The sequence below is a fragment of the Symphalangus syndactylus genome, chromosome 1 (assembly GCF_028878055.3).
Source record: "Symphalangus syndactylus isolate Jambi chromosome 1, NHGRI_mSymSyn1-v2.1_pri, whole genome shotgun sequence".
Lineage (NCBI taxonomy): Eukaryota > Metazoa > Chordata > Mammalia > Primates > Hylobatidae > Symphalangus > Symphalangus syndactylus.
In genome coordinates this window covers 71,130,174-71,148,183 of record NC_072423.2, presented here as the reverse complement: position 1 = coordinate 71,148,183, position 18,010 = coordinate 71,130,174, and the positions used below count along the sequence as shown (strand labels likewise).

General features: G+C 39.6%; 1 protein-coding gene across 2 annotated transcripts in view; it reads left to right on the top strand.

The window, feature by feature from the left end:
• The first annotated feature begins 2,549 nt into the window (after positions 1–2,549).
• The window catches only part of AKAIN1 (A-kinase anchor inhibitor 1), a 58,425-nt gene continuing 42,964 nt past the window's right edge, over positions 2,550–18,010 (top strand). Inside the window, exon 1 of one of the 2 annotated variants that reach the window (XM_055237540.2) lies at positions 2,550–3,054. In XM_055237540.2, coding sequence (XP_055093515.1) covers positions 3,018–3,054 — 37 coding nt within the window. In that variant the 5' untranslated portion in view covers positions 2,550–3,017. Of the gene's footprint in view, positions 3,055–3,398; positions 3,487–18,010 lie in introns of those variants that run through there. The other variant, XM_055237546.2, reaches the window with a different exon arrangement.

The following is an 18,010-nucleotide window of genomic DNA, read 5'->3' as shown; positions in this document are numbered from 1 at the left end:
AGAAAAAATCTAAGGCCTGGGGCAGTGACTCACACTTGTAATCCCAGCACTTTGGGAGACTGAGGCAGGTGGATGGCTTGAGCTCTGAAGTTCAAGACCATCCTGGGAAACATGGCAAAAGCCCGTCTCTAAAAAATGCAAAAATTAGCAGGGCATGGTGGAGTGCACTTGTAGTCTCAGCTACTTGGGAGGCTGAGGTGGCAGGATCTCTTGAGCCTAGGAGGCGGAGGTTGCAGTGAGCCAAGATGGCACCACTGCACTCTAGCCTGGGCAACAGAATGAGACCTTGTCTCAAAAAAAAAAAAATCTAGTAGCATTATTGGGGTGTTTCAATAAAGCTAACAGAATAATAACCCAAGTAGTAGTAAACATTGGAGATACTATTGCTGACTGTAACATTTACTGGTGAAAAAAATGAAACTGTAAAATAGAAAAATCATTGAAGTGCCTTGGTTTTATTAGAAATAAAACAATGGTTCTGACTAAAATATATGCACACAAAAATTGGATTGGGAATATATTGTCCTCTGGCTGGTGGTGTTGGGTAGAAAAAAATGAAGAGATGATTGGACGATGAAGGGCAGAAAAGAGCTGAGGATGGAGCTGAGAAGAGTTGGGTTTTTTTCTCTGTTCTCAACCGGTTGAGCTGGATTCTTACTACCTCCTATTGCTGCTGAAGGCTAATCAAATAGCCCAAGGAGCCCCAGGACCATTTTCATGCATTCTTTCTTTCTACTACCATCTTGGCTACTGTTTGTCTTGGTAGTCTATGGGAATCCATCTGGGTTCCTTCTTTGTTTAAAACTCAAAAAGATAAGCTCTGAGGTTGGGAAAGATACAAGTAATTTCCTTCTTTTTAAAAGCTGATGCCTCTAATAACTTGCTGTCCAAGTTTACTCCATAGACCAGCAGCATGGACATTACCACGGAACTTGTTGGAAATTCAGAATCTCAGGACCAACTGCTTGCATTAGTTTGTTTTCAGGCTGCTGATAAAGACATACCTGAAACTGGGAACAAAATAAGGTTTAATTGGGCTTACAGTTCCATATGGCTGGGGAGGCCTCAGAATCATGGCCGGAGGTGAAAGGCTCTTCTTACATGGCAGCGGCAGGGGAAAATGAAAGAGAAGTAAAAGCGGAAACCTCTGATACGGATAAACCGTCGTATCTCATGACACTTATTTACTATCAGGAGATTAGGACGGGAAAGACCGGCCCCCAAGATTCAATTACCTCGTACTGAGTTCCTCCCACAGCACGTGGGAATTCTGGGAGATACAATTCAAGTTGAGATTTCTTGGGGCATAGTCAAACCATATCACTGCTGAATCGTAACCTTTATTTTAACAAGATCTCCATAGGATTCTTATGCATATTAATGTTTGAGAAACACTGATCTAACATATTTTATTTGCTTTCCCATAGAGTATACTCTACTCCCAGGGTGCCAGTGATTTCCTGGAATGAGTTTAATTGAGGCTGTGCTCTCTCTTAATTAATCCATTAATCCATCTCACAGCTAATCCTTACAACAAACCTTCAAGATACCTTAATCCTTATACTGCAGATGAGACAGGACAGGTTAAGTAACTTATTTAAGGTCATGCATCAAGTAAATGGTGAGGATGTGGTACCTGAGTCTCAGTCTAACTGATTCTCAAGTCTTTTGTTGTTGTTGTTCCTATACTATATTGCTTTTCCTTGAACTTAATCATGGGTAACTGTTTATGTATTGGGAGATGAAAGCCCATTTAAACATAAGGGCTGTAAAAGAGAGCCCTTTTGAGTGTGTTAATAGGGCTTTCATTCCAAAATTATTTTAAATACTGTTTTACACTTCATGGGCAGGATGAAGAAAAGAAGACAGAGTGAAGCATCATTGGAGAAACTTGGCAAAGTGGGAGAACTCCATCCTGTCGTGCACACACTTCATCCTGCCCATCAGCTGACTTGCATCTTGTTGCTGCTCGGGTGGGCCCCATATTTTCAAGCCCGTGTTGAGCCAGGTGCTAAGAGCAGTACTGATTGTATTATGTTGAGGCTGCCCATATGCCTCCATGCAGACTGTAGTTCAAAAGCTGTAAAACTATTTGCATTTTCAATCTATTGGATGGCTTTGAAAAAAACCAGTGCCAGTCAGGCTATTTGGATGCTTTATATTTGTCAAAAGACTGTAGAACTTATGGCCATCAACCAATTATTAGGAAATACTTAATTTTCAGAATAGTTGCATTTTCCAGGGATAGTTGCAAGTGAAGAAACCCCATAAAACACTGGAGATGACCTTGATTACCTTTATTCTTGGAAAACCTTATTTAGCTGGAAAAATAGGGAAGAGGGTGGAGGATTCTGGGTGGCTTTAGCTTTGGGTTTGTAACCCACATGGACCTGTTTCAAGCTGGGTGACATTTAGTGTGGGCTCTTCACACTGCACAAACATTATTAGGGAATAGATACCTAAAATGAGCAATGATTAGGAGGATGAAGTGAGCATAAGGCAATCCCAGTACCTTTAAGGTAGAACTGGGTGTATGGGGGGGGGGCGGTTGCAGACACAGTTTTCAGCTGGGTGAGGATAGGGGAAGAACTGATGTTTCTTGATTGATCTCAGGTCTGTTCTCATACTTGCAGGGGGCTCTGTTGCCTCATCCTTGTAAAGAGTGTATGAGTTATCTTTCCTGTGCCCTGGCCGGCTTTGCTTTTTCTAAAGTGATGACCTTGAGGACCTTCAAGCTTAGGAGCTTTCAGAGCCGGATTTGCCACCTGGGAGCGGAACCTGATAGTGGCGCCCTCCTGGAGCGCTCACTCTGTCCTTCCCTCCTGCTCTCTTCCTGACGTTAGCAGAGGACTGGGACTCGCGAGAGAGGACTCATGGACCTCCAGGACCTATTAACTTGACAGACCCGCCCCTCTATTCGAGCCAGCCCAACTCGGAGAACTCAGAGTCATCCTCGAGAGTAAAGAAAGCTCTTAGAGGTTTTTTTTTTTGTTTTTTTTTTTACAAATCTATCTTAAATGTCAGTCCAATATCCACGGGGGCGAGCCACAGCAGGTAATTAAAAGCAATTAGCTGTCCCCCTGCCGGGAAGGTTACCTTTCTCTCTCTTCCTCTTCCGTCCTTCTTCGTCGCGTGAAAGCGGTGGAAGTGCTTTGCTCCCTAAGCAGCAGTGTACGCCGCCGAGCTGGCACAGGAATGAGGGATGGACTGAGCGGGGATTCACTCTCCTCCTCCCGCCGCCGCTGTGTCCGCGGGCGCAGCGGTGCATTGTGGAGGCAGAGCGAGCCGCGGCGGCTGGAGCTGCGGCCCCAGGATCTAGCGGCGGGAGCTGTCCGGGGTGCTGAACGTCCCGCCCGCCGCCCGCCCAGCGCGCCCTCCTGCACCGGACCCCGCCAAGTCCGGCCTTCTTCCCATCCTCCGTCTGCCTGTCTTTCTCTCTTAATCTAGGGGCGTAGCGGCTGGAGGAAATCATGGTGTTCGCTCCAGGTACACCGCACCTTGCTTTTTCACCAAGTGTCTAGGAGGGGAGCGGGGTAGAGGACGGAGAGGAGAGGGAGAAAAGGCCTCTTTACCTTACGGCCCATCTGCGCGTTTTGGAGTTACTGTCTGTGCTCAGGGGGCGGAGGAGTGCCTCGGCGCGTCGCCTTCGCCCCTCTCCCCAGTCCCGCCCCATCTGCCCTCTAACAATCTCCAGCCCTTCCTCGCCCTACTCCCGCAGCTCCTCTTCCCACCTGGCTCCTTCACACCGAGCTCAGGCGCCTTAAGAACTGGGACTTTCGCCAGCAGCACCGGCACCTACACGGGCAAGAGAGTGGAGAGGTGGGGCAAAGAGTAGTGGGCTTCGGGCCACTTGCGTGGGAATCCCCTTCACTGCTACTTCCCCCTCTGCAGAATTGGCAAAGTGACCCGGGTCCTCCTGGCCTCCTGAGGAGAAGGAGGCGAAGTGGGCGAAGCCAAGGGGAGTAGGACAAAGGGCAGAGGAGCGATACTCCTTAAGGAACTAGACCTGAAACTCCGACCGGAGTCTGCAGCACAGAGGCAGCTACTGCGGCGCCGCTGGAGGTTGCAGTGTCTTTTTGGAGCAGGCGGTGAAGGACCTTAGTCCCTTTGCTGCTCTCCGTGGCTACTAGTTGGCGAAGAGTCAGATTTGTCTGCGGTTGACCGGCTTCGCGGCGTGTGCGTGCGTGTGCATTTGAGTCCGCCCCACTGGAGCAAGGGAGGCCAGGATAAGCGAGGAAGCGGGGAAAAGCGTGGTCATTGTCAACTTCTGACGCTGTCTCTAGGGGTAGATCCAAAGTATTTCTCTCTCACACATTTTACGGTCTGATTTCATTGAAGACTGCTGTGGAAAACAGGGAGTGGGGAAGGCTGGAGGGGCCTAGAACTCTCTAGCTTTGTTCCGGGGGTCTTTAACTTGAAAGATTGGCATGCGTTTGCTGTGGTCATGGGCTTCAGATGGCTGGGGAGAAAAGGCATAATGTATTTTTTTAAAGGGAAGAATTGAGTCTTTTCTTCAAAAAATTCGATTAGCAAAACTTGAGAAGAGCAAGTCGGTCCCCTCCCCTCCCCCTCAGAATGCTAGCTGGGAAGGGAGGGATGAGTTTCTGTAGGCTCTGGCTTTACCACAGGCAGTGGTTCTTAGAGGAACGCCTTAAAGGAATGCCCAGGAGCTCTTCCCATGCCCATCCTAAATAACTCAAGGCAGGAAATTGTTCCATATAGTGAAGGACATTCAATCAACACTGGAGCAAGGAAGTTGGAAAACAGCTCTTCGCTGCATTTATACAGCACTTAACACTTTACAAAGCAGTTTCATGCTGCTATCTCATTTGATCTCCTAATTACCCTGAGAGTTAAGGAATATCATTCCTACTCTACCATCCCCAGGGAGGCTGGTTCCAGATAATCTTGCTAGTCTCAAATGGAGTTTTCTGACTTCGCATTCTGTCTTTTTCTCCCACAATCTTTCTTCCTGACAAAATGTCTCACTGGCTCCAGGGGTAGATGACTACCCCTGTCCAAGGTCAGATGTAGCCAGAGACTCAGCATATCCTTTCCATTCCAAGGAGGGGAGGGACATGGTGTTGTCCAAGAGTTAGGGTTGTTGGGTGATGTTAACTAGGCATTTTCTAAAAGCAAGATCTTGAGTGATGGCTAGTGTAACGAACAGTGGGGAATTTCTGGAGTAGACTGGCTTGGTTTAAAGAGCCCACAATTGGGACAGGACTTTACTTTTCCATTTTACTTTCAAGTTTTGTATTACTGTTTTGTTCCGTGTGGAAAGTAGAATTTATTCATAACTGTCAGAGATGGCGTAAATTGACCTGGATAGGATAGATACAGAAACCTCTGGGGAAACATTTTTTTTTTGCATCACTTCTTCAATATTGGGGTTCTCTCGAAAAATCATAAGCATTTGGGACAATAAGAACAGGGTGCTAAAAATACTGTGTCAACTTACCTTCTCATCTTTGGATCATTTGTTTTCTAATTCATATAGTGATGTGTATTATTCTGAAAGAAAAGCAGAACAATGAATTGCTTTTGAACTCTGCAAGATTTTCAGCACTGCAACCTCATTTCCTGCCTATTGCTTTTCTAAATCTCTATAATAATCTGGGAATCCAGATGTTTTGTACTAGTTAAAGGAAATACACTCCCACCCATTTCCTCCAAGCTAACCTAACACTCAGAAAGGGAAGAAACAGGGTCATGTGCTAAGATCATTCCAAAATTATTAAAAGGGTGTTATATAAACCAAGATGAGTATAACAATAAATTAACAAGGAGCTATTCATAAAATTGGGTCAGTGGGTACTGTGCCCTTCAAAACACATTGTAGCTTTTTTGGATTTTAGCACAGGAGGGCAAGAACCCTGAGGTACAGTTCTGAACTTGCCTCAGCTGACTGGTCTCCCTTTGGATGATTCTCCTGGCTCTTTACCTTAAAGGCAAAGGTGAAAAGTGACAGATATTTGTAGAACAAGTTCTAGTCCAAAAGTACAATGGAATGAGGGGGAATTAGAATGAGACTTTATTAACCCTATTTAGGATTTAGTCTTATATACCATAACATTTTCTTACATTTTCTTGTTTCAGTTAGTCTACAGATTGTAAAGAATACAGCTTAAGTTGGACAGGGTATTTGGGTTGTTTTTCAGTTTGCATGAGGCAGACAGTTCAATTCCATTTTTTCCTCTTTCTCTTATTATTAATAGACTATAATTTAGGAGGGTTTTAATTTTGTGCATGCCAGTTTTCAAACCCCTTAAAGGTAAGGGGCATGACTACCAATTTTTTAAGGATTTAATTACTTGAAGCCCATCATTTATTTATGCTTCTGTCTAAAGGAACTATACAAAATTATTAACAGTTAAATGAGGTATAAAGTATACATATATATTAATTTCTCTGTAAGTACCATATATACCTAAATAGAAGTTAAACTAAGCTAGGCTACGTGACTTAGGCTAAACACCAAAATGAGGCCTCTTGCTTCCTTTTCCTAAATTGCTTTATTCCTCCTCCTCCCACCCCCATAAACTGAAGGTAGAAAATTTCAAAAGCAATATGAGAAAGCTAAGAAGCATACTACCAGGGCCAAAGGAAAGGGGGTGACACAACCAATATGGAGAAATATATTTGTCCCATAATACTAAACTGATCCAGGTTATTTAGGCTGTGGCTATAGCAATATCTTACATTCAGGAAGAAAAACATTTCTGGGAGGAGTTCTGTACTTCTAATATAGTGCTCTTGGTTTTGTGGGGAAATATCAAGGAATTATTACTAATTTGTAGACAAAGTCAAAGAGGAACAAGGAAGAAAGACCACTGACCATTGGTATTAAAGGTGACAAAGTACACAAGAGAATGTCAGGATATTTCTTGGCCTAATTCCAGGAAGAGAAAGAGGGAATGTTCGCAAATTCAAATCCTTTTCAGTACCATGGTTTCACCCAAAGAATTCCAGACTCTGAACAATCAAGTTTCTTTTCCTAAATTCCTTCTTCCTCGAGGAAGAGCTAATAAGAAACAGAGTGTGAGGTGGAAAGTGAGGGCAGAAGTTACCTTATCCCTGGGCCATTCCCCACTTTCTTTCATGATTAATATATAATTCAGGGATTAGTGTATCTTTCTTGTGGATAGGCCTAATATATACTTCATTTGCTTGGATTGCCTTCAAGTCAGGTGAATTGCCAACATAAAAATATTTATTTTCTTGCATAAAAATTAGGCAAGGTATGATAACAAGGATTTCATGGAGGAATAAAAACGGCGTAATTGTAAGCAAAAAGACAGCCAGTCTCTTGACATCTAAGCTTCATCTGAAAAATATTTCGCACCAATATTTCTAGAAAGAACTTCCAAGTACATATAAGAAAATATTTATTGAAAGGTATTTATAAGTTTTATTCATTTACATAAACCTCTTAACAAATTCCTGACACATTGATAAATAAATAAATTATGTATCTGACTGTCTTAACTGTGAGTTTTACAATGTGCCAACACAATAAATTCTTTTCTGTTAGCATAGTCTTTCAACTTCTATTTATGTATTATTTTAAAAATTAACATACAGTAAAATTGGCTTTTTTGGCATAGAGGTGTATGAGTTTCAACATATGTATAGATTCATGTAGCGACCACAAAACAGTTTCATTGCACCTAGTTTTTCTCTTGTGCTAACCCTTTGTAGTCAAGTCGTTCTCCCTTCCCCCTCACCCCGCCAACCTCTGGTGACCACTGGTCTCTTTTCTATCCCCATGGATTTGCCTTTTCAGATTGTTGTATAAAAGAAATCATACCAAGTTTTAGACCACTAGGACTGCTTCAACCAAATACCATAGACAGAATGGCTTATAAATGATAGAAATTTATTTCTCACAGTTCTGGGGGCTGGAAGTCCAAGTCCAAGATGCTGGCTGATTCCATGTGTGGAGAGGGCCCACTTTCTCATAGACAGCACCTTCTTGTAACCCCAGTACTTTGGGAGGCCAAGGCAGGAGAATTGTTTGAGGCCAGGGAAATTTTAGAACATAGTCCTTGTCTCTGAAAGAAAGAAAGAAAGAAAGAAAGAAAGAAAGAAAGAAAGAAAGAAAGAAAGAAAGAAAGAAAGAAGAGAAGGAAAGAAGGAAGAAAGGAAGGAAGGAAGGAAGGAAAAGGAAAGGAAAGGAAAGGAAAGGAAAGGAAAGGAAAGGAAAGGAAAGGAAAGGAAAAGAAAAGAAAGAGAAGAAAAATTAGCTGTGTGTGGTTGAACATGCCTGTAGTTCCAGCTACTAGGGAGAATGAGGTGGGAGGATCCTTTCTGAGCTACGATTGAGCCACTGCACTCCAGACTGGGAGATAAAACAAGATCCTTTTTCTAAAAACAAATAACAACAAAACCTAACTGACTATATTTATGAGCATCTATTTTTAAACCTTTTAGTCTGTTGAATTAATCTATGTGTGTCCTTTCATTAAGACCACACTGTCTTTATCACTATAGTTTTATACAGGTGGAGCATGCCTAATCCAAAAATCTGAAATCCAAAATACTCCAAAATCTCAAACTTTTTTGAGCACTGACATGATGCCACAAATGGAAAACTCCACACATACTTAACACAAACTTTGTTTCATGCACAAAATTATTTAAAATATCATTTAAAGTTACCTTCTATGTGTAGAAGATGTATATGAAATATATGTGTATAAGAAATATATGTGCATAGGCTATGTGCATAAGATATATATGAAATAGGAATGAATTTTGTATTTAGACGTGAGACCCATTCACAAGATACCTCATTATCTATATGCAAAGATTCCAAAATCTGAAAAAAATCCAAAATCTAAAACACTTCTTGCCCTGAGCATTTTGGATAAGGGATACTCAACCTGCAGTAAGTCTTAAAACCAAATAGTGTAAATCCTCCAACTTTTTTTTTTCAACATTATTTTGGCTACTGTAGTTCCTTCACCTTTCCATCTAAATTTTAGAGTCAGGTTGCCTATATCTACATAAAATCCTGCCTAAATTTAGATGGAATTTCCTGAAATCTATGGATCAGTGTGAGGAGAATGAACTTCCTAACTATGTCGAGCCCCAATTCATAAATAGATATGTCTCTTAGTTTATTTAGCTCTTCTTTATTTCATCAGAATTTTGTAGCTTTCAGCATACAGATCTTGCATATTTTGCTATATTATACCTAAATGCCTCTTTTGGGGGGAGCTATTGTACACATAATTTAAAAACAATTTGATGTCCGCACATTCATTACTAGGTATGGTTCAGTTTCACATGTTGACCTTGATTTCTATGTTCTTGCTTTGCTCTCTTATTAGTTGTAAGAGATAAGTTGTAGATTCCTTAGGATTTTTAAATGTAGGCAGGTACTTTGAAAAAAATTTTATTTCTTCTTTTCTAATTTTATGCCTTTTTGTACAGACTAGTGCTTCTAGTACAATATTAAATAGGAGTAATAAGAAGACATTCTTGCCTTGTTTACAATCTTAGGGGAAAGCATTCAGTCTTTTACCATTAAGCATGATATTAGCTGCAGTTTTGTTTTGTTGTGGAAACTTTTTGTTAGGTTAGAGAAGTTCCCTTCTATTCCTAGTTTGCTGAGAGATTTTATCATCAATAGATGTTGAATATTTTCAAATGTTCCCTCATCACCAATTTACATATTGAAACCCCAACCTCTAGTGTGATGGTATTTGCAGTAGGGCCTTTGGAAGATAATTAGGGTTAGATGAGGTCATGGGGGTGGAACCCTCATAAATGGAACTAGTAACTTTATAGAAAGAGACATGAGAGATATTATCTCTTTCTCTGCCATATGGGAATACAGGAAGAAGGCATTCATATGCAAGTTAGGAAAAGAGCCACACACCAGGAACTGAACTGGCTGGCACCTTGACCTTGGACTTCCTAGCCTCTAGAACTGTGTAAAATAAATGTCTAAAGTTTAAGCTACCCAGTCTATGGTATTTTTGTTATAGTAGTACAAACAGATTGGGCTACTATTGGAAAATGATGTGAATTTTTCAATTTTTTTCTGCTTGTATAAGACCAATTGTATAATTTCTTTTTTAAATGTTTCCTTCACCAGTAAAACCATATGGTTATAGAGTTTTGTTCATAGGGAGGTCATTAACTACAAATTCAATTTTTAATAGATATAGGTTTGTTTTGTTTATCTTGAGTGAATTTCAGTAGCTTTTTAGTAAATTTGCCTATTTCATTTAATTTGTTGAATTTTCATGAATACAGTTGTTTGTAATATTCTCTTTTCTATTTAATGTATATGGGTTCTATAGTAATAGCCCCTGCAAAGCTCATGTTGAAATTTAGTTGCCATTATAACGGTATTGAGAAGTGGGCCTTTAAGAGGTGATTAGGTCATGAGTATTCTCCCCTCATGAGTGGATTAATACCACTATTGCAAGAGTGAGTAATTAGTTATCGCAGAGTTGAGCTGTTGACAAAAGGATGATTTCAGCCCCATTACTCTCTCTGTCTCACATGCTTGTTTTTGCCTTCCACCATGGGGTGACCCTTGCCAAATGTAAGCACCATACTCTTGGACTTCCTGGCATCCAGAATCATGAGCCAAATAAACTTCTTTTCTGCATAAATCACTATGTGTATTGTATTTTGGTATGGCAACACAAAATGAACTAAGACAGAAAATTGATACTGAGAAGTTGGACTGTTGCTATAAAAAATACCCGAAAATATGGAAACAACCTTGGAACTCAGTAATGAGCAGGAGCTGGAAGAATTTGGAGGAGCAGACTAGAAAAGTCTGTATTGCTGTGAACAGAGCATTAAAGGTGATTCTTGTAGGGGCTCAAAAAAAAAAAAAAAAAAAAGAGAGCTATAGGAAAAGTCTGAAATTTCTCAGAGATTATTTAAGTGGTTGTGACCAGAATGTTGGTAGAAATATGGATGGTAAAGGATAAGGCCTCAGATGAAAATGAAGAACAAGGGGTTGAAAATTGGAGTAAAGGCCATCCTTGTTATAAAGTAGCAAGGACATGGACTGAATTGTGTCCATGCCTGAGGGCTTTACAGAATGCAGAATTTAAGAGTGATGAATTAGGATATCTGGACTGGTTACTTTTAATAGCATACAGTGAGATGTAAGAGGAAAGGAATGACTTAAAGACAAAATTTATAATTAAAATGAAAACAGAGCAGAAAAATTTGAAAAATTAAGAGCCTGGCTATAAAAAGAGTGAAAAAGTGTGTTTGTTAGAGAATGCTGAGGGAAGAATGCTGTGGCCAAGTCATCATTTGCTAGAGAGAATACAATGGATAGAAGGATGTCAGGTGCTATTCATAAAGACAATGGGAGAAAGATTTTAAAGTCACTTCAAAGATCTTCCAGGTTGCCCCTCTTATCCCTGGCTCAGAGCTTTAAGAGGGCAGAATGGTTTTGGGGGATGGGGATGAGGTGCCCTCCACAGGCTTGCTACACAGAGATGTCTTGGGTCTCTGCTCCCTACATTTCAGCATAACTCTCCTTGGCTGCTCCAGCCATGGCTCAAATGGGCTCAGGTGTAGCTCTTCCTGCTGCTCTAAAAGGTACAAGCTGTAAGCCTTGGTGGCATCTACAAATTCTGCGAGTGCAAGAATACAAAAGCTGTGAAGGCATGCCTTTTTCCACCCAGATTTCGAAGAAAGTCATAATTGTAAAAGGTCAGCTGAGAGAGAAAGGACAAGAGAGAGAGGGGACCCAAGTTCAGGCAAGCCTTTATTAACCCGCTGGCTGCCCTCTTAACAGTCAGGAGCAGCTCTGAGCTTACAAAATGAGGGGTTTATATTGGGGAGGGGAGTTTGGGGGAGTTCTTGGATATAGCCACATCCTGGAATTGTTTGCTGGTTAATTTTGCCACATATCACTTTGTGACATTTATGATAGAATTTACAGGAGGGTGTAGGTAAAATTTGTTTATGCTTCCCATGACATCCCCCTGTGCAGTCCGGATGGCTTGTAATTAGGGTTTGCTTTTTGCAGCAAGGCCTGATAAGTAAAGTCTGCTGGCTTCACTGTGGCACCTAGATAAGGGCTTAGAAATGTAAAGGGGCTCAGGGGGAAGGGTGGACGGCACAGAGAAGAGTTGCAAAGCATAATGGGGAGGGGTGAGCAGCACGGAGAGGTTTAGGGGAAGTGTCAGCAGTACCAAGAGCTTTTTTTGGGGCAGTTTGTCCCTAACAATAATCAGCCTTGGTGCCCAGGAAGAAACTTGCCCGTGGGTGGAGCTGCCATAGAATTCCTCAGTAGGGCAATGCCAAGTGGATCCACAGAAGTGAGGCCACCCCTGAGACCACAGAACTGTAGAGTTTTTTATGGCTGCATAGTATTCCATGGTGTATACACCATGGAATACTATGCAGCCATAAAAAATGATGAGTTCGTGTCCTTTGTAGGGACATGGATGAAACTGGAAAACATCATTCTCAGTAAACTATCGCAAGGACAAAAAACCAAACACCGCATGTTCTCACTCATAGGTGGGAATTGAACCATGAGAACTCATGGACACAGGAAGGGGAACATCATGCTCCGGGGACTGTTGTGGGGTGGGGGGAGGGGGGAGGGACAGCATTAGGAGATACATCTAATGCTAAATGACCAGTTAATGGGTGCAGGAAATCAACATGGCACATGGATACATATGTAACAAACCTGCACATTGTGCACATGTACCCTAAAACCCTAAAGTATAATTAAAAAAAAAAAATAAATAAATAAATGAATAAAACATTGAAAAAAAAAAAAAAAAAAAAGAACTGTAGAGTTACCAGCATAAAATGCCATCCTGGGAAAGATGCAGGCAAAAGGCTTCAACCCAAGAGAGCTGAAGGATGAACTGAGCCCACCAAAACCATGAGAGAAAGGTTTTCCAAAGCCTTGAGGCCCAACTCCTGTCCCAGGGTGCCTAGGATTCAGGACATTGAGTCAAAGAATACTATTCTTTGGCTTTAACATTCAATGTTGTTTTCTGTTGGGTTTTGGACTTACATGGGGGTCAGTTAACCCTTTTTTCTGGCCTATTTCTCCCTTTTGGAATGGGAATGCCTATCCTATGCATGTCCCATCATTGTATTTTAGAAATAGGTAACTTGTTTTGATTTCACAGGTTCACAGCTAGAGGGAATTTGCCTCAGGGTAAATCACGCCTTGAATCTCAGCCATCTTTGATTTAGATGAGACTCTGGACTTTGAACTTTTGAATTAATGCTGGAATAAGTTAAAACTTTTGGGACTATTGGGATAAAATGAATATACTTTGCACTGTGAGAAGAACATGAGTTTTGAGGGGCTAGGGGTGGGATCCAGTAGTTTGGATGTCCCTCCAAAACTCATGTTTAAATTTAACTGCCATTGTAACAACCACATTAAGAGGGGAGACCTTTAACAGGTAATTAAGTTGTGAAGTTTCTGTCCTCATGAATGGGTTAATGCCATTATTGTAGGAGTGGGTTAGTTATTGCAGGAGTGGGCTCCTGACAAAAGAATAAGTTTGGCTCCATTTCTCTCTGTCTCATATACGTGCTTCTGCCTTCCACCTTCCCACCATGGGATGATCCTCACCAGATGCTAGTGCCGTGATTTTGGACTTCCCAGCATCCAGAACCATAAGCCAAATAAACTTATGTTCTTTGTAAATTACCAAGTCTGTAGATATTATGTTATAGCAGCAGAAAATGGACAAAGACATTTCCCTTTCATTCTGGATATTAGTAATTTGTGTCTTATCTGGTTTTCCTTGTCTGCTTGGCTACAGGTTTATTAGTTTTTAAGATCATTTCAAAGATACATCTTCTAGTTTCATTGATTTCTTTATTGTTTTTCCTGTTTTCAATTTTGTTGATTCCTGCTCTTTATTATTTCCTTTTTTCTTCTTGCTTTGACTTTGTTTTGCTCTTGTTTTTCTTGACTTAAGACAAAACTTACATTGTTTATATTAGATCATTCTGTTTTCTAAAACAAGCATTTAATGCTATAAATTTCCAGCTAAGCATTGCTTTAGAGTATTCTAAAAATTTTGATGTTGTGTTTTCATTTTCATTCATTTCAAAATATTTTCGATTTTCCCTTGAAACCTCCTTATTGTCCTATGGATTATTTAGAAGTGTATTGTTTAGCCTCCAATTATTTGGAAATTCTCTGGATATATTTTTGTTATTGATTTCTAGTTTCATTCTATTATGATTGGATAATAAACTTGCAATTGTTTCAGTTGTTTTAAATTTGGTAAGATATGTTTATAAGCCAGAATGTGGTCTATCTCGGTGAATGTTTTACATGCACTTCAAAACAATGTATATTTTACTCTTTCAGGTGGAATGCTCTATAAATGTCATTTTGATACAGTGAGTTGAAGGTGTTGTTTACTTCTTTTATATCCTTACTGATATTCAGCCTACTTGGCCTATTAATTACTAGGGGAGGAGTACTAACGCCTCTAGAAAAAATTGAGGATTTTTCCATTCCTCATTTTGGTTTATCACTTTTAGCTTTATGTGTTTTGAAGCTCTCTCATTAGATGCATGTGCAGTTGAGATTGTTACGTCTTCTCGGTGAATTGGCCATTTTACTGTTAGACAGTGTCCCTCTTTATTTCTAGTAACCTCATTCTGAAGGTTATTTAGACTGATGATAAATCCAGTGCTTTTTTTCAACTTTTATTTTAGATTCAGGAGTACATGTTCAGGTCTGTTACATAGGTAAACTGCATTTCACAGGGGTTTGGTGTACGGATTATTTTGCCATCCAGGTAATAATCATAGTACTTGATAAGCAGCTTTTCATACTCTCCCTCCTCCCACTCTCTACCCTCAAGTAGGCCCTGGTGTCTGTTGTTCCCTTCTTTGTGTCCATGTGTACTCAATATTTAGCTCCCACTTATAACTGAGAACATGCAGTATTTGGTTTTCTGTTCCTGTGTTAGTTTGCTTATGATAATGGCTTCCAGCTCCATCCATGCATCTATGGAGCTCCAGCTCCTACAGCTCCAGCTGCATCCATGTTACTGCAAAGGACAGGATGACATTCTTTTTTGTGGTTGTGTAATATTCCATGGTGTATATATACCACATTTTGTTTAACCAGTCTACTGTTGATGGGCATTTAGGTTGATTCCATGTCTTAGCTACTGCGAATAGTGCTGTGATAAACATACACCTGCATGTGTCTTTATGGTAGAATGATTTACATTTCTTTGGGTATATACCCATTAATAGGATTGCTGGGTCAAATAAGTTCTTTGAGAAATCACCAAACTGCTTTCCACAACGTCTGAACTAATTTACACTCCTACCAGGAGTGTATGAGCATTCCCTTTTCTTTGAAACCTTACCAGCATCTGTTATTTTGGACTTTTTAAGAATAGTCACCCTGATTGTTGTGAGATGGTATCTCATTGTTTTAATTTCCATTTCTCTAGTGATTAGTGATGTTGAGCATTTTTTTATATGCTTATTGGCTACATGTATGTCTTCTTCTGAAAAGTGTCTGTTCATGTCCTTTGCCCACTTTTTAATAGGGTTGTTTATTTTTTGCTTGTGAATTTGTTTAAGTTCCTTGTAGATTCTGGATATTAGACCTTTGTTGGATGCATAGTTCATAAATATTTTTCTCCCATTTTGTAGGTTGTCTGTTTACTATGTTGATAGATTCTTTTGCTGAGCAAAAGCTCTTTAGTTTAATTAAGTCATATTTGTCAATTTTTGTTTTTGTCGCAATTGCTTTTGGCATCTTCTTCATGAATTCTTTGCCAGGGCCTATGTCCCAAATGGTATTTCTGAGGTTGTTTTCCAGGGTTTTTATAGTTTTAAGTTTTACATTTAAGTCTTTAATCCATTTTGAGTTGATTTTTTATATAATGCAAGGAAAGGGTCTAGTTTCAATCTTCCACATATGATTAGGCAACTATCCCAGCACCATTTATTGAATAGAAAGTCCTTTCCTCACTGCTTGTTCTTGTCAACTTTGTTGAAGATCAGGTGGTGGTAGGTGTGCAGTAATATTTCTGGGCTCTCTATTCTGTTCCACTAGTCTATGTGTCTGTTTTGGTACCAGTATCATGCTGCTTTGGCTACTTGCAGCCTTGTAGTACAGTTTGAAGTTGAGTAATGTGATGCCTCCTGCTTTGTTCTTTATGCTGAGGATTACCTTGGCTATTCAAGACCATTTTTTGGTTCCATATGAGTTTTAAAATAGGTTTTTCTAATTCCGTGAAGAATGTCATTGGTAGTTTGATAGGAGTAGCATTGAATCTGTAAATTGCTTTGGGCAATATGGCCATTTTAACAATATTGGTTTTTCCTATTCTTGAGCATGGAATGTTTTTTCATTTGTTTGTATCACCTCTGATTTCTTTGGGCAGTGCTTTATAATTCTTGTTGTAGAGATCTTTTACTTCCCTGGTTAGCTGTGTTCCTAGGTATTTTATTCTTTTTTGTGTCTATTGTGAATGGGTTTGCATTCTCAATTTGGCTCTCAGCTTCAAGATTATTGGTGTATAGAAATGCTACTGGTTTTCATACATGGATTTTGTATCCTGAACTTTGCTGTAGTTGTTTATCAGAACTGGGAGCATTTGGGCAGAGACTATGGGATTTTCTAGGGATAGAATCATGTTGTCTGCAAATAGACAGAGTTTGACTTACTTTCCTCCTATTTGATGTCTTTTATTTATTTCTTTTGCCTGATTGTTCTGGCTAGGACTTCTAGTACTATGTTGACTAGGTCCGGCTTTCTTTTGGTTAGTGTTTGAATGATATTGTGGATCCTCATTATTTGTGAATATCATATTTGCAAATTTGCCTACTCCCTAAAATTTATTTGTAACCCCCAAATCAGTGCAGCACTTTTGCTGTCATTGTGGGGCATGTGCAGAGTGGCAAAAAAATTGAGCCACCTAACACATTCCCAGCTAAGGTTGAACACTCTCTCTTTGTTCCAGCTCTGATACTATGAACAAATGTTCTTTCTGTGTTCTATTAGTGCCATGTGTTTCATACTTTTGTGTTTTTTGTTAGTGATTTCATTGTTTAAAATGACTCTTGAATGTAGTTCTGAAGTGCTCTATAGTGTTTCCAAGCACAAGAAGGCTGTGATGTGCCTTATGGAGAAAATACATGTGTTAGGTCAGCTTGTTCAGCTGTGAGTTATAGTATTATTGGTTGTGAAATCAATGTTAATGAATTAACAGCATATGTTAAGTAAGGTATCTTTAAACAGAAACATACCTTAAACAAGGTTGTGTATTTATTGCTCAATTGTAAAAAATATTGTGATAGAGGCTCATGGGAAACTAACTCTGATTTTTCCTAAGAGCAATGGTTTCATATGGTCTAATTAAGTGTTTGCAGTAACTTTACAGAAAATAACTACTGTGAATAAAAGGAATCAACTTTGCATTATTTTCCTTCATTTTTACTTTTAAACTACCTTTTGCATTATAGTCAACACCGGTTTTTTTTTAAATCTTGCTTTTTAAATCAACTGCATACAGTTTTAAAGGTGGTTTAAGTTGGCTACTGACTGCCTACATGTCTTTCTTCTCTGATTACTGTATTTTCTGATTTTCCATTACCATTTAAAATTGAATTATATTTCATCATTTGAAAATTTTTGTTGTTGTAGTTTCAGAAATTTTAGAAAGCATAATTAACCAAATTAAAATATAAAAATCACTCACAGTATCATTCAACTAATCATTATTAATATGTTGAATATAATTTCCTATCCTTTGTCTGTATAAATATATCTTTCTCTTTTTGTAACAAAAATTTTATCTTGACATGCGTATTATTTTTTGATGTGACTGTTTACACAAGGTATTCTTAATTTTTTCATGTCATTCAGTTGTCTTTTATATATCATCTTTTAAAAAGACATAGAGCAAAAGGTGCCATTATTTATATTTTTCCTTTCAGATGATAAAAGTGAGGCTCTAAATGCCTGACCTATTTTAGTTTGCAGAACCAGGATTTGAAA